The sequence below is a fragment of the Symphalangus syndactylus genome, chromosome 5 (genome assembly GCF_028878055.3).
Source record: "Symphalangus syndactylus isolate Jambi chromosome 5, NHGRI_mSymSyn1-v2.1_pri, whole genome shotgun sequence".
Classification (NCBI taxonomy): domain Eukaryota; kingdom Metazoa; phylum Chordata; class Mammalia; order Primates; family Hylobatidae; genus Symphalangus; species Symphalangus syndactylus.
Genome location: NC_072427.2, coordinates 69,035,176 through 69,060,896, shown reverse-complemented (window position 1 = coordinate 69,060,896; position 25,721 = coordinate 69,035,176). Strand labels below are relative to the sequence as shown.

Genomic DNA, 25,721 nt, shown 5'->3' with positions numbered 1-25,721 from the left:
AAATATACATTTGGGATTAATATTATCTCACTTTCAATGTAAAAATAAGAGAGAAGTATATTATGATGATTTAACAGGTCAGAGGCCAGTCCAGAACATCTCATTTCCCCTGTTTACACTCTATCTATCTCATAGGTGATGATGCCTGCTTTGGAGTTATTACCATTAGTATTCACCATTAGTATTTCACTCACTTTGTTGAAAACCGTATTTTTGTAATTTCTGCTGACTTTGAGATGGCCTCATAATTAAAACTGCCAAATAGTCAGACACCTTTGGGATTTCACTACCTGATCCTCCGTTGACATGGATCAAGGTCATGATCCTCAGTTAAAAAAAACATTATAAAGAATGTTCTAGGGCAACTCATCAAGTTAGACCTAAAGTAAATAACTACTTGCTTAACTCAAACAATTAGACATATTTTTCCATTTTCCTTCTTAAATCTGGAGCTTCATAAAGCAAGTAATTCTCCATTATTAATATCTGTGTTAACACATTATAATATCTCACAATCAAAACAGAAAATTCAGCCTCAGTAATTAAACAAGTATGTCATAGTCTACAGGTTTTTTTTAATCACAGCAGATGCACTTCTGAATTTTAAAAGAAATTTGTTCATTTCCAGAAGCCTACAGCTACACTAATAAATTCATTCTTATAGATTTAATGTCCCCTCACTGTAACAGGCTACTAGTGTTGGTATTTTATCACATTCAGTGTCTGATCATATGAAACAAACAGGCAGGAGCAATTAGTAGCAAAGAAAAAAAACCTGCATCCTACAAGAAACCAGGGGATCTCCCTGGACCAGGCAAAATGATAATTTGAACTGCAAATGCCCAGTTGCACTAATGAAAAGGTTTGTATCCATCTTAAAGTACAGGTCAAGTTGGCCATCATTAAACATGAATGGAAACTTAATTATATGTCTATTATTATTAACAGATACATAATTATTTCCAAAAATTTTTGAATTTAACCTTTTCTAAAATATTCCAGAAGCTTCTCTTCAATCAGAGGAATGTTTGTACTCTTTTATTGCAAGAAGTGAACTATGTATGGGTGGTTTGTAACCTAACTCCCATTGCAACTGGACTCAACTCTTTCCCTCATTGCAAAGGGATGCTGTTAAACATTTTCCCTCTACTCTCTATGCTCTACTCTTCAGTATTACCTTTCTGACTAGCCTTTGACCAGGCATATTGATAAGTGCTCAGCATATGTTAGTTCACAGGGTCCTTACAATCCTAAGTGGCAGTAACCATCATCCCCATTTTACAGATGAGAAAACCAAGACACAGAGCTTCAGACATCTTCACAAGGTCATATAAGCGTCAAAGAGATAGGGCCAACATTAAAATTCAGGTCTGCAGTCACTGCAGCCTGCATTTGAAACTGCCTAGATACAATCCTGCCTTATCAATCACTGCTTCCTTTTTAAAACATCATAATCTCTTTTATTTGGGCAGTTTTCCCATGTTCAATATGAAGGGGGAATTTGCTAGGATTCTGTGTTCCTTAAATTCTAGGACACTATCAATTTTAATTTTTTATTGTGGTAAAATATACATGTAAAATTTAGCATTTTAACCATTTTAAAGTGTACAGTTCAGTGGTAGTAAGTACATTCACATTGTTTTGCAGTCATCACCATCATCCATCTAAATAACTCTTTTCATCTTGCAAAACTGAAATTCTATGTTCAGTAAGTATTATCTTCCCATTCCCTGCTCTCCTGAGCTCCTGGCAGTCACCCTTCTACTATCTGTCTCTAAAATTGGACTATTCTAAGTACCTTATTAATAAAAAAAGGAAAAAAGGGAGAGAGGAAGGGAGGATGGATCCGAGCTAAAATGTGTACATATACCCATTTTAAGATCATAAAACACATCCCAACTTCTGAAATATTGAATTGGAAAAATCTAATATTATCAGCAAATCACTAAATTATAAGCATATAATCTTCTACTTGTTGGATTCCCAATGCTAGCCCAAGTTGCTTTTTGGTTCTAAAATAAAGTCTATCATGGTAGGTGTGTGGTGACAACTTAATTTCACACCTATGCTTTTATGGTTGCAAACAGCCAGCCCTCCTCTCCTCTTCTTGCTTTGTTTTTTGCCTTTTGCTGTCTGTCTTCTTTCATACTGTCATTCTCTGTGTGCTTGAGAAAACACACTTAATTTGGAAAGTTGGGCGCAAGGTGAGGAATTCATATAGATAAGTTAGATAGAAATAAATAAATTTAGCAACAACAACAAAAATTCCTTATCTCTCTGGATCTACATCTAGTTTATTTTGTTATTGTTACTTTTAGGATAAAAACTGAATCTTTATTAGTTCTGTAAAATATTTGTCATTTTGGGGATTCTCAAGGTTAAAATGTCAAATAATAAGAGAGAAAGCAACTGAAAACACAGATCAACAAGCCACTACCCATCCAAGGAATAAATTTAAAACAACTTCCATTCATTCCAACATGTAATCCACTTTATCATTCATGGAGCATCATTCATTACAAATATAACTACTGAGCCAGGCATTCTTCTAAGCACCAGGAATACAGTAATTTTTTTAAAATAAGGGCAAAAATCTGATTCCTGATGCTTACATTCCAGTTGGAAAGACAGAAAATAAATGATATAAACATCACAAACACATTGCACATAAGAAAGTGGTGAATGCTAAGAACAAAATAAGCAGGGAGATGTAAGACAAAGAATAAATGGGTATAATTTTAGTTAGGGTGGTGATGCAAGGCCTCACTGAGAGCATGACTTTTGAGTAAACAACAGGAGAGGCCGGGCATGGTGGCTCACGCTTGTAATCCCAGCACTTTGGGAGGCCGAGGCGGGCGGATCACGAGGTCAGGAGATCGAGACCACGGTGAAACCCCGTCTCTACTAAAAATACAAAAAAAATTAGCCGGGCGTGGTGGCGGGCACCTGTAGTCCCAGCTACTCGGAGAGGCTGAGGCAGGAGAATGGCGTGAACCCAGGAGGCGGAGCTTGCAGTGAGCCGAGATCGCGCCACTGCACTCCAGCCTGGGCGACAGAGCGAGACTCCGTCTCCAAAAAAAAAAAAACAACAGGAGAATGTGAGGGAGCTAGCCACACAAATATCTGGGGAAAGAGCTTTTCAGGCAGAGTGAAAAGCCAGTGCCTGGAAAAGGCAGTGCAAAGGCCCTGAGGCCAGTGTACCTGGCATGTTTAAGAATCAGTGAAAAAGCCAATCTGCTTGGCGTGGAGCAAATAAGGAGATGTGTGAAGACAGATGAGGTCAGAAAGTCATGGGGAGCAAATCCTATGAGGCCTTGCAGCACACAGTAAGCACTGTGGTTTTTACTCTGAGTAAGATGTGATGCCATTGGTAGTTTCTGAAAAAAGGAGTGAGTGTCATGATCTAACTTATATTCAGATGTAATCATCATTACTTTTTATCATTTCTGGAAATACTTTCACAGAACAGATTAAGCACATGTTAATGGAAATGTTTGAGACACATGTCAAAAATTGAACTACAGGTACGCTTAGGCTACTATTGCCATTGGTGGCCTCTGGGTGTGGGATAGAAATAGGTTCTTCTAACAATAGTAAATTCCTTTTTCACTCATGCTAAATGGTCAGAAGAACATGGAGTAAAGAAGGGGTGAGATAGGACATTGAAATAGACTAAGGAATATGCCAGGAAACACCAATTGCAGAGCATGAAGCAATCGCCAAAGAAATCAGCAAACCCGGACCCTTAAATCTCTGGAGGAGAAATTTGCAGAGCAAATATAAAGTATAATAGTAAGGCATTATGTGTTTTAACAAGTAAAATATCTCCAATTGTCAAGTTTGTGTAGCTGCACTACCGCTAAAGGATGGGTTGTATTATTTGCACTCAGAAATGCAGAGGTAAACCAGGTGGGAACACAGAGTATTCAGCACAGGACTGGCTGGGAGCTCTAATATTTGTGTCACATCATATGAAAATGTTTTAGCTGTAGGATGTATTCTTAAGGTTCCCAGAGCAAGCAGTTTTCATGTCTACCACAGATCCACAAGTAGCTCACGATTCTTTCATACAATTCTCATTAGCTTTTATATCAACACAGTTAACTCATAAGCATATGAGTGCATCTTACTGAAAATTGAATATCCTTCAAGCACAAAATATCTCCTTTCCTCTGTCCTCCACTGAATCTGTTTTTGTGACATTCTTGAGATTTTATGTATTCGTCACAGATTAAAACCACGGTATTTCCAACCATGCCCAGACAAAGGGTAGCTCTGCCACATCTTCAATTTTTGAGAAGGATGCCTAGAAAGAGGCCTCATTTTTCAGTGAGTAACACCATTAACCCATTTATGCTGAAGGTTGTGAAATTTTTTTTTTAAATGAGACCTTGGCAATGACTTTGAGCAGGATATAAATAACTCCCACAAGCTTAGCGTTCCAATAATGGGACACTACGCATAAATGGGTTAAAGGCCCAACTCCACAATTTAATTCGAGAACTGGAACTGAAATGATTGCCATAAACCACTAGATGGCACTTCAGGTCAAACACTGCTGTAAATCCTGTTGCTTTTTGAATGTCTTTCATTATGTTTTCCCTTTAGAATTGCTATTTGATCCTTTATAGTGAATAACCCAATATGACTGAGAAATCATCTATTATGTGCAAGATTCTTTCCCTTATAGGACTATTTGATTGAAGCCACAGTAGGTCATTCAGGCACAATCTAAAAGCCAGTCTGTTTTTATGGGCAGAATCAGGTGACACGTTGGTATTTATAAAAGGTACACTAATAGCACTTTTTAAAAAGTTATCCTTAGAGTCAAAAGAAAATTAAGATATCTTAAGGAATAAAATCAGAGCACATCTGTTGCCCTAAACTTTTCTTGTTCTAATCAGCTATTCTATGTTCTAAATTTTGGAATAAGCAACAAAGGATTTGTAACACAGAATTTATAACAGGCAGACCCTACCATTTGACTCTGAAGCCATTCAATGAGCGTTTCTGCTGTTGAATCTGGGATCTGGCATCTCAAGCCTTCTTTCTCATCTGTTTCCATCATCTCTAACAATCCACGCAGGTCTTCCACAAGGTGCAGAGCTCGCAAACTTCCCATGAATGGAGAGGTGGGAGATTGGCAATCAAAAATCCCATTGGAATATTCCAGGGCCTTAGAACCTAAGTTAAACAAAATCACAGGAAGAGCAACGGGATTTATGTTAGATAAAAATACCAAAGCCGAAGGCGGTAAACCAGTCTAGTCACAGTAAGGAACAATCAAAAGAGACAGAAAAAAGAGAATTCAATCACATAAATCTCTCCAAGTCAGAGTTACATGGTGCAAAAATTAAAACCATGTAGTTGATGGTAAATATCCATGGTCCAATTCGTAACTAGGAGGCCAATCATGGGGTATAGAAAGAAAAAGAGCCTGGTGGGCTTTGGTATGAGGTGTGCTGGCCTCGTGGAGATCATGGATAAGAAAGTGGCAGATCAGAAAATACAAATATTAGAGCTGGTCCATTCCGGACCAATATTGGACCAAATGATTTCTGGCTTAGAAAAACTGTGGATGAAGGGTTATGAAATGAACCCAGATAAAGACTATCAGAGTAAATTCTGAGGAAAGATAATGAGCTCAATGTATTAAATGATGATACTGGTGTGCCTATAGGACATTTCTGGAGAGATATCTGGTTGGAAATTAGAGATAGGAACTGGAAGCTTAGCAAAGAATTGGGAAGGTAAATAGATGCGAACAAGCTAAGTGCAGTGGCACGTACCTGTAATCGCAGGTACTTGAGGTGGGAAGGTTGCTTGAGCACAGCATTTCAAGGCTGCACTATGCATGTTATTCACAGGTAATCATGCCTGTAAATAGCCACTGCACTCCAGCTTGAGAAACAGAGCAAGACCTCCTCTCTTAAAAAAAAAAATAGATATGGCTGGGCACGGTGGCTCACGCCTGTAATCCCAGCACTTTGGGAGGCCAAGAGACGGGTGGATCACGATGTCAGGAGTTTAAGACTAGCCTGGCCAAGATGGTGAAACCCTGTCTCTACTAAAAATACAAAAATTAGCCAGGCGCAGTGGTGGGTGCCTGTAATCCCAGCTACTTCGGAGGCTGAGGGAGAGAACTGCTTGAACCCAGGAGGCGGAGGTTGCAGTGAGCTGAGATTGTACCACTGCACTCCAGCCTAGGCAACAGAGAGAGACTCCATCTCAAAAAAAAAAAAAAAAAAAAAAAAGATATGGGAGTCATTGGTGGAAAGTGAACTTTGAATTCAAGAAAACAGATCAGAACATTCATGTTTACTGGGTAGAGAAGTGTCCCTCAAAGTATGGTCCACAGACCACCTACACCAGAATTACCTGAGATGCAGATTCTTTATCCTTGATTAGAAACCTAGGATGGAACTGGAATTTTTGATACTTTAAAATAATGTTTGAAAATAATGCTGGCAGAAAATGGAGAAGAGGAACAAAGACGAAATTACAGGGAAGCAAAAGGCATAGGGCTAAAAAATGAAAATACAGTGAAAAGATAATACGAAAGTTGTAGTGAAAAAGCCAAGTGAGCAGAGTAAATGTTGTGATTCTGTCTTTCACAGGATGCAGATCACCTGCTATGATACCATCCATCTGCTCCAACGCCGCCGCCAACATGTCACTTGCATCACTCATCATTTTCTTATTTGTCGGGGGCAAATTCCAACCCAGATCTGAAAAAAAATGATGTTATCATTACATCCATTAAATGACACAGGCTTGCTAGTGGGTTTGCTAATTCACCTTCAGATGATAACTCTGCTGTGTAGTCAAATATGGAAGAAGAACTTCAGTAGTGGAGTAGTAAGCTGTGGCCAATCACCTACTGTAGTGCAAGGCCACATGCGATACCTGTATCAGTTAATAAAGAAGATTCCGTTCTTGCCCTTGAGGTGTTTAAAATCCACTAGCATGGTTTCCGTGCTGTTCTCTAGAACTCTAGACCTCTGTAAAGGGCAACAGGGATGGCCATGGAAGCTTGCTGAAGGCCATGACAAGCACTGGCCTGACAAGACTCCTTTCTCCCTTTACCAGCCTCACCCAATCTCTGTTCTCTTAATTTTGTTTATTTTTGTTTTTTCTTTCTGTACAAGGGCTTAAGATTTGTCTAAGAAAAGGATTCACTAACACATATACTAAATGTATGTGCACACACACACATACAAACACACACATACACCCCTACTGGTATTAAACATTTTGTAGTGGAGCCATAGCTATCACATACTGAGTGCCTATAGTGGTTCCTACACATTTACATAAATTATCCATAATCCTTGGTCAACAGCCGTATAAAATGTGTAAATTCATCTCCATTTTATAAATGAGGATAAAAGATGTTTGATTTTTGCATGGAAACACAGCAAAGTAAATATAGCGAAGTTCAGTTTCTAACCTAGGTCTATCTAACTTCCACTATAATACATAATTTCTGTTCACGTGATCCTATCTGAAGATGGGTTTATCCTGAAATTACGTCACAATCTACTCATTGGTTTATCTGTTAAAAAATATATTGAGATAATTCTTGCAAAAACTTTGGTCATTAGCAGGAAAAAGTCAACATAATGTGATTTTCAACATTCATTAATGCATTTCAGGTACCAGACTAAGCACCCAGTAGATTCTCCCAATAGACCCGAATAAAGCTCTTACTATATTATAGATACTGTGGTATAGCAAATACCTGGGAAATAAAGGGCATGCTGTTTCACAGAAACCTTTGCCCTGTGTTTCCAAGCAGCCAAATCACACCACTTGATTTTCACAAATATATTTATAGTTCTGGTATCAACTTCTTGGATCAGTTCCCAATTATGCATTCATTCTAACATAATGCCATATAATTGTTGTAAAATATCATTTTGATTTAAAGTCATTTCACCTAAGGATTTTCCAGAACTTTACTCACTTCCAAAGGTGAAAAATATCACTACCATTTATCTGGAAATACTACAGCATGAAAATACTCAAGGTACGTGTCTACAGTTACCCAGGAAACAAGGAATCAACAAGTTAGGTTATGAACCTAGGTCATCCCAAAAAATTTATTCACACACTCAGCCAGTGCACCATCCAAACAAGCAGGACACACATTTAACAACCACATTCCAGTATGAGAAACTCAAAATATGAAAACTGACAGCATAAAGGTTTAAGCTGAATTACATAATTAAGTGGCTTGCATTCTCTTTCATTTAAAAAGCAGTATTTCGTATAGATACATTTATATATGTGTCTATATAAAACAAAGAGACACATACCAGGCTCAGCTATAAACATGGGAATACCAATAACACAAAGTAATGCCCATATTAGAAAAACATATCATCTCATTAAATTAGAAAAAAATATTCATCTTTGTTAGCAACTATATTTTGTGTAGAGCATAAACACTGTTTCAAGTCCGATAGGTATAATAGTTACCGAGTTCTTCTCTGTTCTGTTTAATGAGCCTTTCAAATGCTATTAAATGAAGGTATAAGACAACCTAGATCACGTTTTTCAAAGTAGGGAAGAACTAGTTCTTTAAAAATTTCCAATTCATTGGAGACGAATCCCTTCATTTAATAAAAATATGATGACAATGTTAAATTGCTATGAAAGTTCAAAACGCTAACTTTTAATCTCTATATCATATAGCAGCCTGCATGTACTAGTCAGGGAAAGACAGTACATACAAGTAATAAACGCATATGTAACATGGCGAAGGTGGTAGGTGCTAAGGGGAAAAATGGAGTAGGATAAGGGGGCCCAATTTGGAAGGCTTTGCAAATTAAACAGGTAGCCAGGGACTGGCATTAGAATCAAAGGCCAAAGATTTCTCTAATAAGTTAAAAGTAGTCAAATATAAGTGGTCCAGTTCAGTGGTATTCCAAGTGTAGAATTCCTAGAAATCAATGAAAAAATGGAAGGCATGAGGATATGAACAATCATTTGGCAGAAGAAATGTTTTCAACCAATAAAAATATGAAGAGGTGCTTACTATCATTAATAAATGAGGAATCTAAAGGAATGTGATAATGTTTTATACCCAATTAGTGAAAAAATTGACACAACCAAGTGTTGTGGAGAATATGAATTCACAGAATCTTTACTTTTTGCTTTTTGAGACAAGGTCTCACTATGTTGCCAGTTGACTGGTCTTGAATTCCTGGGCTCATACAACCCTACAGACTCAGCCACGATTTTATTAAATCCAAAGGCAGTAATGAAGAAACAATGGACACATAGGAGAAAGAAAAATCAATAGCCAAGGTGGTAGACTTAAACTGAAGCATATAAATAATCGGATTAAGAGTTGTGTAAGTTGGAGCTAAGAGAGGGTATGCAAAGGCATACAAAGTGGTATATAACAGCGGAGACTCAGAAGCAGGAAGAGTGAGAGGGAGGTAAGGATGAAAATAGGTACAATGTACACTATTCAGGTGACAGGAGCACTAAAATCCCAGACTTCCACTATACAATTCATTCATGTAACTGAAAACCACTTGCACCCCTAAAGCTACTGAAATAAAACAATTTTTTAAAATAACATTTTTAAAATTACATTAAGTACAAATGCAATAAACACTGATAAGAGCCAGAGATCATCACATTCGTTTTTTAAGTCCTAATTATGTGCTGTTAATAGAGACTTTAAATATAAAGAAATATAATAGTAAAAGGATGAAAAATGAGATAACATATATATGTAAGCATAGGAAAGCAGGAGCGGGTTTATTAAAAAACTACAAATCAGGAAGTATGACTAGAAAGAAAGATAGTTTACAATAATAAGTGTTAATTCATCAGGAAGTCATAAGAAGCACAAATGTTTTTGCAACTAATAACAAAGCTTCCAAATACATGAAGCAAAAACTGATGGTGTTAAGGGAGAATTAGACAAATTTAATCCACTTATATTTAACATAATATAAATATGGTTGACCTGGTTGGACTTAAATCTACTAATAAGGTTGGATTTAAGTCTATTGTCCTGCTATTACTTTTCTGTTTGTCCCTTCTATCATTTGTTCTTTTACAACCTTCTTTTAAATTGACAGGTAAGGTAGGAAAAAAAACTCAGTAACACACAAGATTTGAAAATATTATCAACCATCTTGACCAAATTCAATTTATAGAACAAAACACACAAATGCAGAATATACATTCAAGTCTACACGTTATATTCACCAGGATAAGGCATATATTTAAGGCCAAAGAATCAGTTTTGAAAATTTCAAATGGGTTTTAAAGAACTACACAGAAGAGTAAGAAACACACAACTTGAAGTGGTGAAGTACTAAAAATAGACCGTCCATATTTATTAAAATTCTGCCTTGCCCATGGCTTGAGCTATTTTAGAGACAGCCTAATTTATCAGGCATCTGTGTTGATAAAGCTATGTTAATTTTCGGGGCTAGGTCAACGTATTTTTAAAAATGAAAAGGCTAAATAAAAAAGCTTTAGAAAATCCCCTGGTCTCTAAAAAGACTCTCTTAAATCTTCATAAATATTTCTGAGAGGAAGATTCCCTGGGCTTCCTCACATAATTAATATAATGAAATATTATTCTAATACAATGAAATATTATTCTAATACGATGAAATATTATTCTACAGTAGAGAGACGGAACAAATAATACATGCAACATTATGTTGAGCAAAAGAAGCCAGACAGAAAGGACCATGCACTGTATGATACTTTTATATGAATTCAAGAACAGGCAACCTATGACAGAAGGTAGAGCAATAATTACTTACAGAAAATGGTGAGTGACTGAAAGGAGACATCAGTGGAATTTCTGGTCAGTATCTCGATTGAGATATAGGTTACACAAGTTTATACATTTGCTAAAACTCATCAAACTATGCAATGGTCTTTAAAGCTTGTCAGGCATTAAGAATCCCAATGTCAATCCCATTTAAGTTCTTTATTTTAACTAGGAAAGAACCATTCATTGTTGGCTAAGTGTTGAAAGCATAAAATTCATTTAGAACTAATTTAATTGGGAATGCCTTTGAAACATATGAATTAATAATACTGTTTAGCTTCTGAGGCAGATGTAATTGCTGTCCTCTGTAATTCCATGCATGCCAGCCCAACTTTTAACTGTCCAAGATTTCAGGGAGGCCTCTGCCATTGCATGTGGTGGTCTGAAAATGCCAGAGAATTAATGTTCCTTTAATATTTAAAGTTATCAGCTTTAAATATTCCAGCACTCTTTCCCCTAGAAAGACCGAATTCTGATTCATGTAATCTACATTGGTTCCCAGAATTATCCAGACAATTAAGATCTACTCAGAGTGGTAACTTGTTTGATAATGCATCATTTATCAGTTATATTCTTTATTTCTCTAAGTCTTTCCTAGGATTACTTTCCAAATAAAACTTTTGTATTTGAAAAATTAGGAAAGAGAAGTTGGTTGTTAGAAATTAGAAATAAAAATTCCATTTTAAAAAAGAACTAAATAATGAATGAAGTTGGATATGCATGGACCTCTGCATCTAAGACTATGATGATAATATGTCATGAATCAAGGATCATGAATAATCCAACTATATGAACCTATGGTCCAAAATAAAAGGTTCAGAATATCCAGCTCCGTTTCTTTTCATTCTTTGCTTACCCAGAAATCTGCCAGTTATAATTGAGTTCTTTGGGTGGACAAAACCACTTAGAAAATTACAACTTCACCATCCAAGGCCAAGCACAGTGACTCACACCTGTAATCCCCCTACTTTGGGAGGCCAAGGCAGGAGGGTCGCTAGAGCCCAGGAGTTTGAGACCAGCCTGGGCCACATAGTGAGACCTTGTCTCTACAAAAAATAATACAAAATAAGCTGGGTGTGGTGGCAGGTGCCTGTAGTTCCAGCTGCTCAGGAGGCTGAGGTGGATCACTTGAGCCCAGGAGCTCAAGGCTGCAGTGAGCTGTGATTGTGCCACTGCACTCTAGCCTGGGCGATAAAGAACCTGTCTCAAAAATAAAGAAAAAAAATCCTAAAGAACAGCATCCAATAATTCTCACAAAATAGCAAATTTATGCCGGGCGTGGTGGCTCACGCCTGTAATCCCAGCACTTTGGGAGGCTGAGGCAGGCAGATCACGAGGTCAGGAGATCGAGACCATCCTGGCTAACACGGTGAAACCCTGTCTCTACAAAAAATACAAAAAGTTAGCCGTGCGTGGTGGCGGGCACCTGTAGCTCCCTGTAGCTACTCGGGAGGCTGAGGCAGGAGAATGGCGTGAACCCGGGAGGCAGAGCTTGCAGTGAGCCGAGATCGCGCCACTGCACTCCAGCCTGGGCGACAGAGCGAGACTCCGTTTCGAAAAAAAAAAAAAAAAATAGCAAATTTATTTCTGGATTCTAAGTGGCTAATATATGCTTCTTTGAATGACTTCCTAAAGAAAAAGGTACCAGGAAATATATTAATCACCACCACAACAAAGGAGTGAAGCTGGGGTTCAAAGTCATAGTTCAAACTGGAGAAGCCTCTTATTTGTTGGGTGATGTAAACGGTGAAATGAGCTGTTTGCAGGAGTTCTCGGGCTACTGGTTTCCTATTCCAATGGCTTAGTAAAAACAAATGTAGGAAAGTTTTAGATAAGCAAGCTCTTGGGGATAAGATTCAAATATTATAGTAAGAGACTAAACCGGGGGAGGGGGGTGGGTAACCAACAGAAATATGTTCAGGGTATATTTCAAGTTTGGTCAGGACCCATTAGAGCAGATTTGAATGGGGTAAAATATCAAGGAAAGTTCCGGGCATGGGTGTGGTGGCTAAAGCGTTGGCAGGACACCATAATTTTTTGCAGGGTTGCTGACTAACTGATGTTTTAGGTCAGGCTCACTGCCCAGTCTTCCTGTGAAGAAAAGAAAGGCCATAAGAAAATTAGCAAGTTTCTTTTAAATTTTTGTGAGAATAACATTTGTCCTAGCTTTCTCAGCTTTCTTTAGGTAAAATGCTTGGGTTTGAAAGAGAACCCTGAACTTCTTACCCAAGATGCATACAATTCACTGAGATTAAGACACTTAAAAGAAGGAATCTTCAGAGAAAGGGAGAATGTTCACATACATTCGACTAGGCTGGTAGAATGCCACAGTATTCTGTGGTCATTATGAAAATAGAATATGTTTTCACACAAATTACTCATACCTTTCTCAACAGTTTAGTTTTTTAATTTTTTTTCTGCCAAGAAGCTGTCTCAGAAGGTTAATCAATTACGCAATGATTGCCAATGTGTGCAGCTAATACAATCTCAGCAAAGAGAAACTGTCTTAAAAACAGAGACATCATATTTGCTAGCACAACAGGGTGACAACCGTCGACAATAATTTACTGTACATTTATAAATAACTAAAAGAATTGGAATGTCTGTAACACAAAGAAATGACAGATGCTTGAGGTGATAGATACCCCATTTACCCTGATGTGATTATTATGTGATGTATGCCTGTATCAAAATATCTCATGTACCCCATAAAGGCACATACCTACTATGTACTCATAAAAATTAATTTAAAACAAAAACCAAACCGGATCTAAAGGGAGAAACAGGTACTAGTAGGTCAGTGGTTTGGAACAGCAGCATCACCTGTGAGCTAGTAAGAAATGCAAATCCTGCCAGACATGGTGGCTCACGCCTGTAATCCCAGCACTTTGGGAAGCTGAGGTGGGCAGACCACTTGAGGTCAGGAGTCCGAGACCAGACTGGCCAACATGGTGAAATCCCACCTCTACTAAAAATACAAAAGTTAGCTGGGCGTGGTGGTGTGAGCCTGTAGTCCCAGCTACTGGAGATGCTGAGGCAGGAGAATTGCTTGAACCCAGGAGGTAGAGGTTGCAGTGAGCCAAGATCGTACCACTGCACTCCAGCCTGGGCGACACAGTGAGACTCCATCTCAAAAAAAAAAAAAAAGAAATGCAAATTCCTGGACCCCACCCTAGGTCTACTGAATCAGAAACACCAGGGGCAGGCCCAGCAATCTGTGTTTTTCCAAGCCCTCCCACTGGCTCTGAGGCGCACTCAATCACTAGACTCACACACACTGAGGCCTGTCTTTCCTCCTTGGGACGACAAGCCCTGCCCAGACAAGGTGGAAATTGGCTGACAAGGTAAATAAGGGCAGAATTCCTCTCCCCATGCCTCAGCTTCTTACTTTTCATCCAAAAATAACAGCTCTGAAGAAGCCATTCAGGTTTTAATTCAAAAAATCTCTCCCTTTAAACCTCAACCACTATAGGTCCATATGTCTGCAACATTTTAGAGATTCTTAAATACAACCCTCCTTGTTTTCTGTTTCTCTGCTATGTATTTGTCATCACATATGTTTTCCCTCCCCACTCCATGAGCCCAAACCCTTTTCACCACCAATCTGCTCTAACATCCCTAGAAAATTAATTCAGAATCACTTGGAAAGGGCAAAACAAGGGCAGGGGAAGCAGTGAAACCAGAAAAGGTAGGGGATGTTGGCAGCAGGGGTGATATCTAATGTTACAACACATTTTTTTTAAATGGGGTCTGGCTATATTGCCCAGGCTAGCCTCAAACTCCTGGGCTCAAGTGATCCTCCCACCTTAGCCTCCTGAGGAGGCTTCAAACTGTAAAATAAGGCCAGGCACAGTGGCTCACCCCTGTAATCCCAGCACTTTGGGAGGCCAAGGCGGGCAGATCACTTGAGGTCAGGAGTTTGAGACCAGCCTGGCCAACATGGGGAAACCCTATCTCTACTAAAAATGCAAAACTTAGCTGGGCATGGTGGTATGTGCCTGTAGTCCCAGCTACTCAGGAGGCTAAGGCAGGAGAATCACTTGAATGTGGGAGGCTGAGATTGCAGTGGGCTGAGATTGGAGTGCCACTGCACTCCAACCTGGGCGACAGAGCAAGACTCTGTCTCCAAAAAAAAAAAAAATCTGTAAAATAAGTATAGAATGGATGATATAACTGGAAATTTGAACAGTGTGTATTTGATATTAAGGACTTACTGTCATTCTAAGGTTATTAATAATGCTATTATACTTATCTTTTTTGAGTCCTTATTTTTTAGAGACAAGTCACAAAATACTCATGGATAAAATGATACAACATTTGGAATTTGCTTTAAAAATAAAATAGAATAAAATAAGGGTAAAGATATTGATAAAACAAGATTAGCCATAAGTTGATAATTGTTGAAAATGGGTGATGGTATGTAGGGGTACACTATACTATTCTATCTATCTATACAAATATTTTTTGAAACAGTCTCATTTTATCGCCCAGGCTGGAGTGCAGTGGCACAAACATGGCTCACTGCAGTCTCAACCTCTCCGGGCTCAAGCAGTCCCCCCATGTCAGCCTCCCAAGTAGCTGGGACTACCACACCTGGCTTATTTTTGTAGAGACAGGGTTTCGCTATGTTGCCCAGGCTGGTCTTGAACTCCTGGGCTCAAGCGATTTGCTCACCTCAGCCTCCAAAATTACTGGGAGTAGAGGTGTGAGCCACTGCACCCAGCTGGGTATCCTATCTATATTTGTATGTATTTGAAGCTTTCCATAATAAAACATTTCAGTTTTTTCATCCGTGTATTTAAACCACAAAATTTTCAAACACCTTCAACCATGACATATTGTCTTAGATATTTTATTTCTCTATCATAACCTCCAGCATACTAAGGGCTCACCAAATATTTATAAACCAAATAATAAAATACTTGTTATTTTAACCACCCTCACAAATACAAACACACACATGCACACGCTATTCAGGAAATGGAACAGCCACTCACAGAGGATTGTAAGGCAGAGTACAAAAGAGGGCGTATTAATGACAATACATTAGTAAAAGTTACTTCTCTTGTTCACTAAAATGAAACGCCACAAAATACAAAGAGGCAAAGCTAGTAAGTAATCAAATAAATGAAGCAGCAAGGGAAAATAGGATGAGGTAACAGGAAATGAGCCTTCTGGCTCTCTGCTATTAATGCTTAGGAATAACCAGAAGAGAGTTGATGAAAAGGTTTATATAATAAGCCAAGATCTTTTACTTCTCGAATAAAGGATGCTGCAGCTATTGAAAAACTAATGTGTATCAAATGTCAGTAGATTTGAAGATCTTGTGATAAGTTGTGATAAGTTGAAAGAAAGCTCCATTTCTCCATATCTACTCTTACTAGCTATTGTTATGACTACATGGAGAAGTTAGGAATTTGTTCAAGGTCACTGAAGAAGTGCAATTTGAGTCCAAAAGCCATATTGTTCCCACATATGCCTCTCACTCATTCGGTAGTTTCTAATCCAAACTATAAACTATGTACAGGACTGCCAGCCTCCCACCATACTGCAAAGACATGCCCTCCTTGGAAGACACTTCTGCCCTCTCACCTCTGTGCCATGACACGCACTGATCCCCGTACTGCTTGGACTCTCTTCTTTGTCCTGGGACACACGTTTTTCAAGGTGGGTCACGCATTCTTTCCTCCAAGGCCAGCCTGCCCACCATCTCCATGACAGCCCTGATTTTACAGTGATTGTCTCCTGGATGAAGCTGTGCGCTCCTTGAAAACAGACTGTATTTCTGCTATCTGCTCCCCATCTTCTAGTGTGGTGGACACCAAATGCTTGCTGTGTGCAGCTATGACTCAGTGGCTCCGCAAACACACACACACTCTGATGTCTTAAGTATCCTGGCTCCCGTATGCCCTGTTTTGGCTGACAGTATCACCTTCCTCTTAGCTGCATAAGCCAGAAAACTGCATCTTGACCTTTACTTGTGTTTTTGTTTGTTTTGTTTTTTGGAGACAAGGTCTTGGCTCTGTCACACAGGATGGAACGCAGTGGCATGATCACGGCTCACTGCTGCCTTGACCTTCTGGGCTCAAGTGATCCTCCCACCTCAGCCTCCCCAGTAGCTGGGACCACAGGTGGGTGTGACCATACTCAGCTGATTTTTAAAATTTTTATTTTTAGTAGAGGCCAGGTCTTGCTATATAGTTCAGGCTGGTCTCACACTCCTGAGCTCAAGCAATCCTTTCCCCCTGGCTTCCCAAAGTGTTGGGGTTACAAGTGTGAGACACTGCACCAAGCCATGACCTTAACTTTTAGGATACATTTAGATAAACGTGATCATTATTATCAGCCTTGCTATCCACAATCTTAAAAACTGAAATTTCATGCTCTTTGAGATGTAGGTGAATCAAATTCATTGTACTATTTTAGAATGACATTATTCCTAAGAGTTTGCAAACTTAGTCCCCAGTATTATGGAGGAGTATCAGCGGGTCTGTTTCAACTTGTTATTGCTCTACCCACTCTAACTCTAACCTCATTCTTCCCTTCTTTTTAGCTCTTAAAAACCTGGAGACTCATCTATCTCTATTTTCCTTCACAGGCCTACCAACCTAATGTATGCAGGCTACGTGGACTGCTTCCTAGATGTAAGGAGTTCTGGGATATGTATACCCATAGGAAGACAGGAGTGAGCAACAGCTACTCAAAGTTCTGAAGAAGAAAAGAATAACAAATTCCTATACATGAGCACCTTCTAAACAAATGTTTTGTAAACCATGGGTCACGACTCCTAAAATTAGAATGTACTGAAATAGAATTATTACACTGAAATCAGCATTTCTTTTTATTAAATAGACAACAAAAGGCTATTTCATCAGGAGTAAAGGTTAAGTATTATCGTGTGAAAATTTTGATTTGATTATTCAGACACACACATACACACACACACACACACCTGCAACAAATATTGATTGAGGGCCTACTATGTTCCAGGTATTAGAGGCAGAACAGTGAAAAAGACCCAAGAAAAGCTAAGCTCTGCCCTTAGGGGGCTGACATTCCAGTGGTTTCAGAGTATGTCCGTGTGTGTGCCTGCACAGGCATGTACACACTCATGTGTTTTACAGCCTAAGAATGCATACTTTATATTGGGTTAAAAAGTTTGAAAACCACTGGAGTGAAAAACCACTGAAGTGGCATTTGCTTAGAATGTGGTCTGTGGACTGCAGCTGGTGCACAAACTGTTACTGGTCTACTGTAAGTACAGAAATTGAGAATAAATGTTTTTAAAAATTACATCGCAACTTGGCCTTGCTGTGATATCCAATTATGTGATAATTCTGCTGGCAACTCAATTTTCTTTTTAAATCAAATTTTAGAAAATGAATCAATTCATGATGGAAAAACAAAATGGTCTTTCCCAAGAGATGGTTTGAGCAGCACTGCTCTGGGGGGCACATCGGCCAGGTGTCTTGGGAATAGGTTACGTCGCACTCTGATTGGAAACTGCAGCCACGGATCACAGCTGTAAAAAGGCATAACACAGGGAGCAAGAAAACCCCAACAAATGGGGAGTATGGTCCAGGTTTGTTCTCTTTTCACACATATAAAATGATGAAGATAATTAAATGGCAAGTGGAAAACTGTGAGCACCGACAATAAAGATGTGCTGCTAAATTCAGAAGAGGTGACACAAAAACCATTTCTGGTTGCGTCAAATTCACATCAGTTGCAGTCACGTAGTTGGACTGCTTATATGTCTAATTACAATGGATCAGATCAGCAAAATGAGTATAATTTCAGGTCTGCTTTAATTACAACAATAAAAGCTATATATTTTGTGTTAAAGTTTCAGTTTGTCACATGGTCAAAAAATCACTGCATTAAAAAGCTGGAAGAAACTTGTGAGCACATAAAATTGATTGGGAAGAGTGGTAAAAACTGTGGGCTAGGAAACAGTTTTGTGGAGGAATAAGTTTTTATAAATAATATTATAAACTAAACAGTTTGTCTTATAGGTAATTTCTGTTGGTTTCTATTCCAACTGGGTGCCAGTTACACTCTTGGCTATACAGTAAGAGGAATGCCAACACTGCTTGTTCCTTTATAGCATACGTGCTTCTAGCTAGAATCACCAGTTTTCAGCTGTTGGAGAAGAGAAATGAAAACCAGAGCCCTGAAACTGTACAGCTGGAAAGTTCAAAATATATTCTTAACATTGTTATTTCCTATTACAATATTAAGAGACATATGGAAAATTTGTACAATTAACGAATACTGAGCCAAATACTAAGGGGTAATGTAATGCTTTTCAAGTTATTCATATTTCAGTTCTGAGTGAATAGCACTAATTGCCGGCTGAAGGGAGGAGTAATGAGAAGGAGGAAAGTAAAGCTAAAAATTATTGCCCAACCCAGGAGTTGGCAAACTATGACCTATGGTCATATCTAGCCCACTGCCTGTTTTTATAGTTTCTTCGGAACACAGTCACATTCATTCATTTACATATCATCTATGGTGGCTTTCACGCCACAACAGCAAAGTTGAGTAGTTGTAACTCACGAAGCCTAAAATATTTACTATCTGGCTCTTTGCAGAAAATGTTTCCAGCCCCTTCCCTAACCTACCTTATCCTACAGCCTCCTGAAAGTGCACAGACTCTTCTCTCATTCACCCATTGATTACACAATATTTATTAAGTACCTACTGCATATCAGGCACTATTCTAAGTGATGAAGGTACAGTAGTGAAGAAAAAGAAAGAAAATAGAAGAGGAAAAAAAGTAAAAAGTTGTTGCTCTGATGGCACATACATTGTAATGGCAAGAAACCACAAAAAATAAACAGTTTAAATATATAGCAGGTGAGAAGGTGATTGATAAGTGTTATGGGAAAAATAATGAAGCAAGCAAGAGGAATAACATTAACATTAGCTTACTATGTACCGGGCACTGTTTCTAGTGCTTTTCATATATCAATTAGATTAATCCTTACAATAACCCTAATGACACAATACTTATCCCCACTTTACTGGTGATCAAACTGAGGCACAGAAGGTGATCAAACTGAGGTACCAAGTCACATAGCTAGAAAATGATGTGAAGTCAGTCTGGCAGCAGAGCACATCCTCTTAATTATATACCGTGCCAGCTCTTTGTGCAGAAAGGGAACGGCAGGGACTTAGAAGTTTTGATCAGATAATCATGGAAGGCCCCGTTGATAAAGTGACATTGATTAAAACCTTGAAGAAGGTGAGGGGAGAAAGTCACAGAAATATCTGGGAAGAGCTTCCAGGGAGAAACAACAGTAAATGCAAAGGCCCCTAGGAGGGAGAGCTTCATGTAGTTGATGTTTGAGGTCAGTGGGCCGGAAGGTGGTGAGCCAGAGGGTTAGTAGGGAATGTGGTCCCAGAGGCACAGAAGGCGTGGTGGGAGTGGTGGGGTAGTGGGATCTGGGGCCTCCATGGCAGCCAGGCTTTGACTTCAATTGAGCGTGGAGATGGAAGGCCACTGGAGGGTTCTGAGCCAAGGAATGACATGATCTGGTTTCTGTTTTAAGAAGTATCCTTCCTAAGAACACACTGCAGGAGTGACAAAGGTAGAAGCAAGAACAGTCGGAAAACAACTGCAACAATTCAGATGAGAGGTGTTCTGTTGGTGGCTCGGGTCAGGGTGGGAGCAGTAGAGATGGTGATTGGACACTAGCTATGTATGTATGTGTGAATACACATATAGTAAATATGTGTGTGTCTGTATATAAATATATATATAAAATGTATGAATATATATATAAAATGTATGTGTGAATACACATATAGTAAATATATATGTATATATATAAATGCATATTGCTATGTATTCTGAATACAAAATGTATATTACTATATATATTAGGATGCATTACACATATGAATTAAATTATAATTTAGAGGGTGAAATGCACAGATCTTTACTGCACAGTTTGATGTGTTTTGACAAATGCATAAACCTATGTAACATACCCCCAACAAGATAGCAACGTTTCTATTGCCCTGTGTATATTTTTGATGTAAATGCCAACAGAACTGGATATAGCATTTGGGAGAAAGGACAAACTCAAGACTATGGCCTAAGCCATAGGAGGACGGAGTAGCCATTTACTGAGTCAACTAACTGCCCACTCTCAACTTGTGAGTATGACAGCATTTCCCTCATCCATCAAAGGAAGGAAACAGGAGGAACTATAAAAGTGTCATCTGGGTGAGTCATTATCTTGCCATCCTTTACACTGAAATTTGATGAAATACAGCTGGCCCTCCATATCTGTGGGTGCACCATCAGCGGATTCAACCAACCATGAATAGAAAATATTTGAAAAAAAAACGTGTCTGTGACTAAACATTTACAGACTTTTTCTTGTCATTATTCCCTAAACAACACAACAAAGATTTACCTAGCATTTATGTTGTATTGGGTGTTATAAGTAATCTAGTGATTATTTAAAGTATACAGGAGGATATTCTTAGGTTATAGGCAAATTCGATGCCATTTTATATCAGGGACTTGAGCATCTCTGGATTTTGATACCTGTGGGAGATCCTGGGACCAATTCCCCGTGGATACCCAGTGATGGCTGTGCCTGGATCTTGTATATAAAAACTGAATGTCATGGCAGAATACTCAAGGAAGATTACCACATCATCAAGTACTCCTATAGCACTTGTCTCTCCCCACACCCATTCTCTCTCAGCCTCTGTTACCAAGTACCATATGGAACCATTGGTTATCTCTAATAGATGTTATACTTGGCTAAGGGAAAAGTGTATCTCTGGCAAGCAGTCTTGCTTAACCAGGTCCTTGGAATGTTGTCTCTACTAGATCAAGCTTTTTAAGGACTAAAGACCCACTGTTAAAATTTCTCTACCAGGTCTATGGCAATGAAAAGAGGCAGACTCTGTAAAATATTTTGGAGAGATTTATTCTGAGCCAAATATGAGGGACCAACAGCCTGTGACACAGCCCTCAGGAGATCCTGAGAACATGTGCCCAAGGTGGTCAGGCTACAACTTGCTTTTATACATTTTAGGGAGACATGAGGCATCAGTTGATACATGTAAGATCTACATTGGTTCAGTCCAGAAAGGGAGCACAATTTGGAGGAGAGGGGTTGGTTAGTTCCACATCATAGGTAGATTCAGTGAATTTCTGATTGGCAATTGGTTGAAAAAGTTGTTATTATCTAAAGACTTACTATCAATAGAAAGGAATGTCTGGGTTAAGATGAGGGGTTGTGGAGACCAAGGTTTTATCATATAGATGAAGCCTCCAGGTAGGCAGCTTCAGAGAATAGATTGTCAATGTTTCTTATCAACTTAAAAAAACTTTGTGCTATCAGTAATTCCAAAAAGGAGGAGGGAATAATGAGTCATGTTGGGCTCCCCCTTCCCATTACAGACTAAACTAGTTTTTTGGGTTAACTTTGGAATGCCCTTGGCCGAGAGGAGGGGTCCATTCAGGTGGCTGGAATTTTATTTTTGGTTTACACTTACCATGGGATCATGAACTGAATAATAAATAACTGTTTATATCCATCAAAATGAAACTATTCCTTAGTCACCACCAAACATGCTTTGCAGTACTGCACAGGAAAGAATGAAATATTAATAGACTTGTTTGACTCTGACTCTTTCACGTATTAGAATATCAACTTAGATTTTGTTTTCATTTCAATAAAAGTTCTGACAACCCATAACTTTCAGGAGAGAGGGAATGAGGGAGGCAGAGAAGCAGAAGAGAGTAAATGTGTTGAACTGTCTTGACAGGAACTTGAAAACTTGCTTTTACCACAGCTACATGTTGAGTGATGTGGGCAGGGCTACCAAATGACCAATACAGTCAGGATTTTCCATATTTTACTATGTCTCATAGGACTAGTGCTCCAAAGTGACATGAATAAATTTATACATTTACTTATATATATACATATATATACTCAGGCCTCCATATCCATGAATTTCATATCTATGAATTTAACCAACCACAGATTTAAAACATTCAAAGAAAAAAATAGAAATTTTAAAATACAGTAGAGCAACTATTTATATGGCATTTGCATTGTAGTAGGTATTCTAAGCAATCTAGAGATGATTTAACATATACAGGAGGATGTGTGAAGGTTATAGGCAAATACTACATCATTTTATATAAGGAACTTGAGCTGCTATGGATTTTTGGGATCCTCAAGAGATCCTAGAACCAATCCTCCATGGACAACAAGGGACAACTGTACGTTATTCACAGAGTATTTCTCATTTACCTACCATGTAGGTAACTGATCTAGGTTCGACTGACCCATCTCCAATTCTGTATTTGCTTCCAATCAAGTCCATCTCGTGGACCTGGTGAAGGGATCCCACCTGCAAGAGACATACCTTTTCCCTAGCTAAGTACAGCATCTGCCTTATTTTTAAGTGGCACCTTGAACCTTGAGTATTCTAAGTGATCGGGGTATACATTCTACTTAATGGGGTGTTTGTTTGAGCCTAAAAACAAGGCTGGGGAACAACATACTTTTCAAATTTTGCTATTTATGCCATCTCTATTGGATGTCTTTGAATTATCTTCATATCAGGATGCTTCAATTCCTGCCCTCCATTAAAGAGTAATAGAATGTTAAAAATTTATTTTTCCTCATGAAACGTCTTGCTGCCTCTTGATTTAGCTGTACCAAGCACAGCCAGAGGAAGTTGACTTGGCTCCACTTCAAATGCCTGCTGTCTAATCTTGACTGGGTACTTAATGTTACTCAAGAATCCTTTTATCCATCATTAGTTCCCTCCCTGTCACATTTCTCATAATGGCTGTCTCTAAAAATTCCTATAAAACTTTCCCCTAACCTGTTCCTATTCCTCCAACACTTAATCTCAGCAGATTACTCCAGATCCCCCCACACTGAGAATCTCAAAGCCAATCCTGGGGAACCCTCTATCTAAAGTTCCTGTGTAGACTTGCTTGTCTGTTCTTGGCTCCTGGCCTTCCATCACAGGAAGAGTCTCCGCCCTTTTATTCTTGATCTCACGCCAAGCTTTCAGACAATTATTCCTTCACTCTTTTACATCTTCAATCTCTTCCATTCCTCTGTTTCATTCTGCTAAACTAATAAATATGTTGAAAACCTTCTGGATCTAAAAATCCCAGCCCCAAACAAACAAAAAACACTCCCAGACACTTCCCTCACCCTTCCTGTGTTAAGATCTGGTGCTTACTCTCCACAATGACGCCCTTAGAATGAGTAGTCCCATAGTCTGCTCCACGGTCCCCTCCAATCTGGCTGCCACCTGAACATCACCCCCAAAATGCCATCAAAGATCATCATCTCTTGACGAGATCACAGGGCTACAAAGTAGAAGAGGAGGGATTCAAACAGAACCAAAAAAAAAAAAACCTGGAAACAACCTAAATGTCCACTAGTGGGGTTCTCAAAATATACTGATAAAACTGAGTTCTGGAAATTTTGGGAAGAAAGCACAAAAACAGCCAGATTTTTAAAGAAAAATATCTCTCATGCCCTATATATTATGCTTGAAAACAATGCAGATGGGGTATAAAAAGGAAAGGAGGGAAAAGAGGAGGGAGGAAGGCAGAGAGGGAAAAGAAGTGAGAACGGAAAAAAGAAAATAATAACAACTAATATTTATTAAGTGCTTAGTAAGTACCCAAGTGATTTAGAACAAACGCACTATTATCCCCTTTTTATAGAAGAGGAAAATGAGGCATAGAAACATTTAAATGTCCCCCCCAAATTGCCACTTTCATGCAAACTTTGCCTTTATCTGCCAGATGACTAGTGATACCTGAGTTATCCTGGGACACCTCTTTTGTGGGATGGCTTGGGTCTCAGCTGAGGCCACCAGGATGGCTGAGGGCAGTCACCAGCAGGGATTGGAGTGTGGCTGGTCCCTGACCCTGCCCTGTGGACACCATTTTCTTCCCTCTACTCTGCCTCTTTTGTGGAAAATGATACCACTGGGAGTTATGAGATGTTACAGAGCATATTGCTCAAACAAATTTTCCAGGCTTCATTTTCCTTGTTTGTAAAATGAGATTAAACCAGATAAATGTAATCCTTTTTCCACATCTATAACCCAAGATTATTACTGTGAAGTTGGAACTAGATGAATCATTACCTTATTATAGACTATGCCTATAAGCAAGTACAGGAATATTTGACTCAACTTTTAAGTGATTGCTTTGTGCTAGTAAATACCATAAATTCCTCCCTTGAGGAAACCCAGGCACATCCACTTAGTCTCTTTTTATCTTGGAATCCAACACAAACTGGTCTTGAATTCCACCCACCCCTCTGCTGGGTGTGGACATGCATTTTGCATGCATGTTTATGGTCTTTTTGATGTCACCCTTTGTTTGCTCTCTCTCCTATTACACAACAAAACACAAAGTTGGAGTGCCATTTTTTAATGTCTTAACATCCTACTGAAAACATGCGACACAGGAATTTTCCAAATAACTTGTATAATTTCCTGGATTTTGGAAATGGAGTTAAAGCTGGATAATAGGATCTTAAGAGATATACACTCTGCTGAGGCTTTCGGGGTCTAAAGAGTGGCAATAAATGTGGTGAGCAGCCCAAGCTCAGAACCCCCATGGTGTCAAACCTTCCTAGGATCTGTCTGCAGGAACTATAGTTTTCTGTGCTGCATCTCCTATTCATGATTCATTCATTGGGTTAATGAACCAAATCAAGAAGTGTTTCTCAGATAGCCAACTTATAACTAGAAGGTATTAATACTAGCAAATACCACCAGTTGCTTCTTTTAGTTAGGAATTTTTCTGTTTCATTAATTAATTAATAGCAATTGTCATTTTGAAGTTGTGGAAAATAAATCACCCTAACATTTATTTCAATATAAATGCAAG

The 25,721-nt window shown here is 38.8% G+C and overlaps 1 protein-coding gene across 16 annotated transcripts in view; it reads right to left on the bottom strand.

Moving 5' to 3' along the window:
• Nucleotides 1-25,721, bottom strand: part of LOC129483216 (liprin-beta-1) — a 179,389-nt gene that overhangs the window by 60,603 nt on the left and 93,065 nt on the right. For all 16 annotated transcript variants that reach the window (XM_063640301.1, XM_063640315.1, XM_055280280.2 and 13 more), the window contains 2 exons: nt 6,630-6,728; nt 4,979-5,184 (listed from right to left, as the gene is read on the bottom strand). In XM_063640301.1, coding sequence (XP_063496371.1) covers nt 4,979-5,184; nt 6,630-6,693 — 270 coding nt within the window. In that variant the 5' untranslated portion in view covers nt 6,694-6,728. The remainder of the gene's footprint in view (nt 1-4,978; nt 5,185-6,629; nt 6,729-25,721) is intronic.